The following is an 8,818-nucleotide window of genomic DNA, read 5'->3' as shown; positions in this document are numbered from 1 at the left end:
AACTAGACTAGAAACTAGAAAACGAGTTATTCAATGGTAGACATGTTTTCCTATAACTGCACACGTCATGCAATGTTGGTCTGTTATAGTGAAGTGATACGCTCCGATTCTCTGTCGACAGTTTGACTTTTTTGGGGCTCCACCCTAAATTAAACGATGCTTATGTCCCCTGTATAGCCAAATGGAGCGGGTGTTTACACACTTGCCCATCAGTTCAGGCTCCATGCGGCCTCCATAGGTATTCAGAAAGATTATGAGACGTCTTCCAAACCAACGTTGCCATTTCTGAGCTCCGTTAAGTGCACGGTGTTTAGAGATGGAGGCGCAGATTAGAGATCCCATGTCAACATCAATAGTCAGATTCCTTTAATCTTACAGGCTACAAGTCTCTACAAAGTAGTCAAACTGTGTGTGTTTTATATTTTAGAGTGAACATTTTAATCAGAAAATGAGTGCATGTATGTCTTGGTTTGCTCATGCGTCAACTTTATTTTGCCAATCCTGTAGCTATTATTTACTTTAGCAACAATCAATAATAGTTTACCCTGGACCGCCTTTAAAACGTTTTAATTTTAAGAGCGTGTTTATAGGTCTATTTGTATCGTGACATTATGTTTGTCACAGTAAAGAGGTAACGTTTTCAGTATTTCCAGTAACATTTATGGTTGTTGTCAAAACCTCAAGTTCCAAGCACAATTTCACTAGAAGCTGACGTTATTCAAGGTTCCTTCCATTCACATTGAAATATATTTATGAGTAGTGAAAAGTGAATTCATTGAATTCATTGAATTTGAAAGCTAACTGGGAAGCATTTAAGTTTTACAGTGTCCTAAATCGGTTMATCTCTTCTCGTTCAGTTGTATAGGGCTAAAAATTGTTCCCTTACAATCTAATATATGTTCAATGGAATCAAAACTTCGGTGATTTTACACTCCAATTATTAACTAAAGTATCAGGTAATGGCGATGCCCACCTGCACTATTTAGCCTCGAAAATAGGCAACAAAGAATAATTGATGTATTTATTATAAAGTATTCTATATAGCCTAGGCCCTAGTGATCTGACAACTATTTAACGAACCTTTTTTAAATAAAGTCTTTATTTTCAATTTAGCCTATTATGGCCAGTGATCTACGATGTTTTGGTTTCAGTAGGCCTAATGAATCAGAGTATTTGTATTCTATATGTCTGATCGTGTTCCACGGACATTTCTAACATGTGTAGGGTCTTTCTAATGTATCTGGTTTATTTCATTCGATATTTTGAACAGATATTCTGAATATCTTCCGTTTCTATTTACCTCGGGACCTTTGAAATAATCAACTGCTTGTTTGTTTTGACCTTTCTGATTTGCAATTCTCCGATTGCAACTGAGCTATTGCATAACATGTGTAAAATGTCCTTTTATTTGGTGCCCGATTTGATTCCATGCTATTTCCTTTATAAAAAAAATATATATAAATGAATACAAGCAAACGCCACAAGAATGAAAGAAATAGCTATATTGATTTTTTTTTTAATCCCCACAAATATTATTACCATTACCCAACTAAAACATGTATAATAACATCAACAATTTCACACTGACAAAATTAAATGTTGGTCTCATCATATCGATATGTTTGACAATATAGACTAGGGAAAGAATATTCACACTGGTCTTAAAATATTTTGTTAATTACATAGCTATTATTGTTATTATCATTATGAAAACAAGTTTATTGTAGGCCTTAGAAAACAGAGGTTGCACGTGACCGACGCTGTCAACACGCTCAGATGGTCCAGAGACTTTGATGGCACATGGAAGTGGTCAAAATAATTCATTGAGTATCCGTTTTATTTGTACTATATGCATTATTCAACTTCCCCAGAAGTAGATGGTCAAATCCTGTTGCTATTGCTTGTGCGGTTGGTTCTATGATGGCCTGCGTTTATTCAATGATGGGTAAAAAATATAAAAAAATAAAAGCTGTCGCATTACTGTTATCTCGTCTATTTAGTAGATTTTCGGTGATATTTATCTTCAACCAAAATGCTTTAGTTCAGTTTCGTTGAAAATGTAGCCATGTCGTTTCAGTGTTTGTTTTCTTGCCTTACAAATGATACACCGTTTTTTTTTCTCAAATCGCTCAATCTGTTTGGGCAGAGTTATCCTGAAATTATGTATATTCTAATACCATTTAGATTAGAAATGCATACAAAAAACAACATCGAAATGTGAGGTTGCTTGTAAATCAAGCGTTGTACATGCATTAGCCAACAGATTATGATCCAAACTAATACAAGAGATATTCATAGATATCCCCCACATTCCCTGACGTCAATCACAATCATTTACTGTTACATTGACATTAATACAGCCAGGTAATGTAACAAGAATGTTACCTGTAAAACACAGTGGAAAAAATTAGGGCAGCATTGGCAACATTATTTTCCTTGTGCGTATTTGGCCATTTGGCACTGAACATAACAAAAGGCCTGGATCTGTGCGTAATTTGCCTTGCGTAAAATTGCGTAAAATGCTCTCTCTGTCCCTGCYCCGATTTGTAATATGTTTATTTTTTGCAACAAAATGAAAGAGGAGTTCGATGGTTAATTGTAGCGACAGGAACCACACGTGATTGAATTCTTGGCGGATCATAGGCCTATCAGCCCGCTGTCCGGCCTGGTCCTCCCTGTTTCACGGGTCTTTGTTCCTGATCTCCTAAATCCCACCCATTTGAAATGAAGAGAAGAAGAAAAAACCCACTCTCTCGGGCTCGCACAGGCGCCTTGCTTTCACTGTAACCGGTAGTCGTTAAAGTGCGTTCTGGACCAACCTCATGATGGAGACGGATAGTTGTTTGTCTTTCTCTTCGCAGCCAAACCGGACACCAACAGAGAACTCACCGGGTTTGGAGCAGCATAGTTCCTCTGGTTCGTTTGTTCCCTGCGACGAATTTCAGAAAAACGCACACCTTCCTCTCGCGCACCGTCTGAGTCTCCGGGGTCAGGGTGACTTCTACAGCTCGAGCTCCATGGGACGGTTTAATGACGGCGCACCCGCGAACTTTACGCACGGGGCAGCTCCCACGAACCCTCGCGCCTCGCCCAACAAACATAGCAAATATATGGAAAATATTAATCAGGATCAAAATGGTTTATCAATAAGCGGGAAGGGCTCGTTCTATGAAAACAACTCCGAGGGTAAGTGGAGATTTTATTTTAAAAAATCAAAATCACGGCCATCAGTGTGAGGCTAACTGTGAAAAAGTTATAGCCTCTCTACGAAAATAGGAGGAAATGCAATAATAATACACACAATAATTATACTAATGATGTATTTACCTAAATGGTATAGGCCTAACTGAGTAATGTCTTATTGCGTGTGGAAACTATTTGACTTGTCAAACATTATGCAATGTTATGCAAAGATAATTGAGACCAAAATGTGTTTCAAATTGTTTCAAAATTACATTTTCACCTATTTTGTTGACCTGTGGATAAATATATTTTCAGCGTTTCTTTGGCGCTACACATAGCCTATGCATATTTTTCAAGGCCTTGGATAAAAACGTGTTAACACTGTAAACAATATTGTGCTAGTTCTATCTTCTTCTTTTAAATGACGTAACTATTTACATCAGCTTTTTGAGTATTTCCAACATGAGGTATTCTGATGTATAATACACTTCACTTTTGCTGTTTCACAAACACTAATCAATTAAAGCCCAGCGTCAAAAAAAAATGGCGTACTTCCATCAGAAGTGTATCAATTCCCAAACTGTTATTATTCGTTAGATCTACTTCGTCTTTTTGATCAGTTACTTTCAGTGATCATGTCTTAATGTTGATTTTTTTTGTTGTTGTTGCCATTTTAACACACTTTATCACGCATTGCTGAACACAGAAGTGGAGGTGGAACGGCAAGCGTAGTAAGATGGTTATGCGCATGACCTTGTTTATAGTGGGAATGGGTCATCTCATTTTTTAACGTAAATTTGTCCGAAGATTTTGATATCCGTTTATTATGAATCATTACACCTCATAGCACAACAAACTGCTTAATACTGCTATATAAATATGATTTTCTTTCCTCAAACCTGCATATAATGTGGTTTAAGAGTATAATAAAAGTAACAACAACAAAAAATTGTATTACACACAAAATCGAGCTACACGGCAAATTCTTAAATTGAGAGTAAATGTCATGAAAAAAAATTTGTAAATTAAACACTACATTAAATTGAATTTACATTTTAGAATGTCATGTTTTTTGAACACATTCAAATATTGAAGTAAAACCAGGAACCTACGTTTTTATGTGAAAATCCTACATTTTGGGGGGGGGGGGGGTAATATTTACTAAGCCCCTGAAACATTATGTACCATCTAATGATCGTGATTCCTTTTAACCAAATGTCTGTTTTTAATTGTTCACCTAATTATTTAGCTTGTTTTCTATCAATTTAGGATAACGTTCCAAAAGACCATCAAAGGACTGATGTTTATTAGTCCACACAGCAGGCCCCGGCTGAAGAAATCCCTCAAAAATAACGGAATGACTTTGTAGATCTGGGCCTCGTTTCCCAGTTGCGATGTAACTTAAGCATTACGATGATCGTACCAGTTGCATCATTATTTACGAGACAACCTTTTATTAAGTGTGTCCCAAACAAACAAGTAGAGAGTACCTTCGCTAAGTGCATCGTTAAGACCATGTGTCGTGTGGTTAGTAGGCCTATTGATAGGATCGAAAGAATAGCCACGCTGTTGTCGGATCAGCTTTCTCCATTCAAATCTTACCTTAACATTGGAATTATTCCACAATACTGACGACCGATTAGCTCTTAGAGAGATATTACCACCTATGGCTGCAACTATTGAGGTGGCGTATTATGTTTACCCGCTAATAATGCACTAAATCACAGATTGGACACATGTTGTCACACATCATGAAACATATTGAGGAAAAAAATAACAGACCGTAAGTAGCCTAGTGGCAAAATAAAGCTCAATATGATTTCAATATGATTGAAATATATCGGCCCATTTAGGCCTAGCCTATTTACCTTTTAATGCAGTCATCACGGTTTTCGCTTGAAGCTTTGTTTTATCTTTCACTTGTTGGTAACAATTGCAAATGATTTGGCAACTTTGTATTTGTAGTCCACTTCGCTCTGAAGTTATCAGCCGTCAAAGTCAGACAGATACCCAGCCTAAACACAGCCAGGACAGGTCACCCGTGATACAAGTCCATATTCAACGGTCATCCATGTCTGAGGACATCGGGAGGCAACAATGAGCGCTGTTACCTTCAAGCATCTGCCTTTGATTCCAAATGTTACACTTTCGAATCAGGCGATAGAAAGTGGTTTTTGGGATGTTTTTTTTAAGCCTATCCCAAACCTTAGCCCTTACCTGAATTTACCTGAACTCAGAGTTAATGCCTAACCTTAAGATTTCGGAATATTGTCTAAACTTAACCCTAACACACTGACCACTCCGCTCGCGTTACTAGCCGGGATGTCTGTGAATAAAGTGATGCGGAAGGGCCTAAAACATCTAATGGTGCACTTTGGATGTTCTATGAGTGGTCTGAATCACTCGTAGATGTGTGAAGATTTTTAACAGCAACGTTACTAACTAAGGTTCTGGGAAACAGCTCGGCTACTAAAGATACATCGTAAAATGGTTCGAACTATGATGTATCTTAACGCTACGAAGGCTCTGGGAGACGACGCTCTGAATGCTGCTATGCCTTCGTAAGGTTGAACATCTTGAATTAGGCCTGTTATTTTGTTCCTTGCGAGCTCCTCTTCAGAACTTAGTAGTTTCGGTGAACCTAATATCCCCAATGTTGCCCTTTCGAAATACTAGAAAATAAAATGTGAATAAGATGTTAAAACACGAATTTAAAGCCCTGGAATATTATAGGCCTAGACGACTACAAAATAATAGCCAGCCCACCGAAATTGGCTAGACCGACTCAAATTAATGTGCAACGACATCAAAAAACGTCATTATTTTAGCCTGAGCCGTCTAGGTGCGTGATTACGGCGTCGGTGGCGGGAGCTTCCACCGTGCATTTACATTTACATTTAAGTCATTTAGCAGACGCTCTTATCCAGAGCGACTTACAAGTTGGTGCATTCACCTTATGATATCCAGTGGAACAACCACTTTACAATAGTGCATCTAACTCTTTACCGTGCCATACACATTTTATAAACACACCAATCATATGCATCCTCCACAAAATACAGTAATAAACGAAACAAACAAAAACAAAATACAACTTGAGTTCATTTTAAATTAAGAAGGTTTCTTATTAAAAAATTCTGTTTTGTTTCTGAAGCGCAAAAAAAGTTACACATTTCCTAATTAGATGCTCAATATGTGTTTTATGCAACAGGCCCTATTTGCAAATATTGCCTCTGGAAGACCCTGTCCTTTTTTCTTTTTTTTACATCGTAATTTTTTTCGGGTGCAATAATATCTATCATATTTAACCACATTCAGAACATTCTCTAAATAATAATAAACTTAAAGAACTAGATTAATTTAAAGATAAAGATAATATTCTTCGGCTTGAGGCATGCACCAACACAGCGTTCTACGTTTGAAACACTTTACTAAACTTAATATCCCGTGAACTCGAGTCTTAGGAAATGACGTGGTTCTTCAGTATTATTTATTGACGTTTGTAATCTATCCTCTAAAGTTGCCTTTATTAAGGGATGTGAGTTCTGATAAGGACAGTGATATCTGTGTGTGCAGAATAACATACAACAGTCTGATTCATGTTATTGCCAAAGACAACCGTGTGATAGAGATACTCCATCTCTGCAGTTATCTTCCTCTAGATAATACCATGGTCTGATTTAAAATTGATAATTTTCTAGTTCCATAGGTTTTGTCTGTGGTCTTGAATTAATACTTTTTATACACACACACACTACACGTACACGCTTAACAACCAACACACACTTACACGTACATGCTTACACACCACACACAACACACACACACACACACACACAACACACACACACACACACACCACACACAACACAGACCAACACAGACACAGACACAGAACACACACAGACACACACACACAGACACACACACCACAGACACACACGACACACACACACACACACAGACACACACACAGACACACACACACACACACAACAGACACACACACAGACACACACACACACCAACACAGACACACACAGACACCACCAGACACCACAGACAGACATGGCAGGTAGCCTAGTGATTAGAGCATTGTGCCAATAATCCAAAAAGTTTGCTGAATCGAATCCCCGAGATGACATGGTAAAAAATCTGTGGTTCTGCCCCTGAGCAAGGCAGTTAACCCACTGTTACCCAGCCAGCGTGGCTGTCAATTACCCCTTGTGTAGTCTTAACATTCTGTATACTCCCCTTGTCCTAAAGGTAAAAAATGACCCGCCTTCACTAAAATAAAGCAGCTTAATTGAATTTTTAACCCCACATCTATTTTGCATGAAGAAACTTTGTGAATATCTGATTTTTTTTCCCTCTTCACAATGCAGAAAGACTGCATTTAATCACTGGACACCACTCCTTTTTATTACAACACATTATTATTATTATTATTATTATTGTTATTGCTAAAGTTACTGCATAGATGTAAACATCCTTTTTTTGTTGTTGCAAGAGAGCACTTGTATAGCCTAAGAAAGTAGCAGAAATGTGCAGAAAGTAGTTTTGAATGCATTTTATTGAAGGGAAACAATAATAGTCTGTAACTTTTTTGGCAACATAGCGATATATTGTTATATACTGTACAATGAGGAATTACAAGTGCCTTTCCCAGCTGCTACAGGAACACCCTCCTCTTGTTCCGCTTATCAGGCATCCAGGTAGGGTTGATCTTCTTCCATATCACGAAGGCATTGTATGAGGACACATCAATGATGTTATGGAAGATGACCAGGGGCCAGCGGGCAGTCATCCTCCTGCAGCTGTAAGTTCCAATCMCCTTGTACAGGTTGTCCACGCCTCCATTGTTGTGGTTRTARTCCAGGATGATGGCTGGCTTCCTGTCCTCACGATCACTGATCTCAGCCGTTTTGTGCAGTGTGYTCAGGAGGACCACATTCTTGTTCCTCTTTGGGAGGTAAGAAACTAGAGTGGTGGTGGTGGTGAAGGCAAACKTTGATGAGAAGGCCTCTCTCCTCCTTGTTGCGAACCATGGTGAATCTTCTTCTTCAGACACCTCCTCCTCTTCTAAATCATTGTTCTCTTGTTCCTCCTAGACATCTGAAAAACATCAGATCTACGACCTGTTGGGCACTGAAACGTGCACTCATGGCTTCAGCCTTTAGAGAGAACTGGGGGGACTGAAACGTGCACTCGTGGCTTCAGCCTTTAGAGAGAACTGGGGGGAGACTGTCATCTGCAGCACCTTTATAGCCTCTGACTGCATTCCCAATTAGTTAACAATGCTTTCCAGACATTTTATTTTGTCTAAAATTGTTCTTATTTTGTCTGAAATTGTTTTTATTTTGTCTGTGAACTTGAGTCATGTGTGGGGTCGTGGAGGGGTCGTGGAGGGGTCGTGGAGGGGAGATGCTGCACGTGCACAAGAACGTTTTAGTTTTGTCTCAGTTCAATCAGTAGCACACAATCTCAATTTCTAATTGTGTGTGTGTGTGTGTGTGTGTGTCTTTGTGGTTTTTGTGGTGTGTCAATGATTTTTATAACTGCCTGGTCAAAAATGACCCTAAGGCAATCTTTGTACCCTGGTGGTGTACAGCTTTCATGGAAATATGAACAAAGG

At 38.5% G+C, this 8,818-nt stretch overlaps 1 protein-coding gene across 1 annotated transcript in view; it reads left to right on the top strand.

Annotated features, from left to right (window-relative positions):
• The first annotated feature begins 2,743 nt into the window (after positions 1 to 2,743).
• alx3 (ALX homeobox 3) overlaps positions 2,744 to 8,818 on the top strand; it is a 20,928-nt gene continuing 14,853 nt past the window's right edge. The window contains 1 exon segment of the mRNA XM_024137569.2: positions 2,744 to 3,186. Within this exon segment, the coding sequence (XP_023993337.1) occupies positions 2,823 to 3,186 (364 nt within the window). The 5' untranslated portion in view covers positions 2,744 to 2,822.

Source organism: Salvelinus sp. IW2-2015, unplaced genomic scaffold (genome assembly GCF_002910315.2).
Source record: "Salvelinus sp. IW2-2015 unplaced genomic scaffold, ASM291031v2 Un_scaffold1238, whole genome shotgun sequence".
NCBI classification, from domain to species: Eukaryota; Metazoa; Chordata; class Actinopteri; order Salmoniformes; family Salmonidae; genus Salvelinus; species Salvelinus sp. IW2-2015.
The sequence above is the reverse complement of the archived record's forward strand: the minus strand, read 5'-3'. Positions and strand labels throughout refer to the sequence as shown.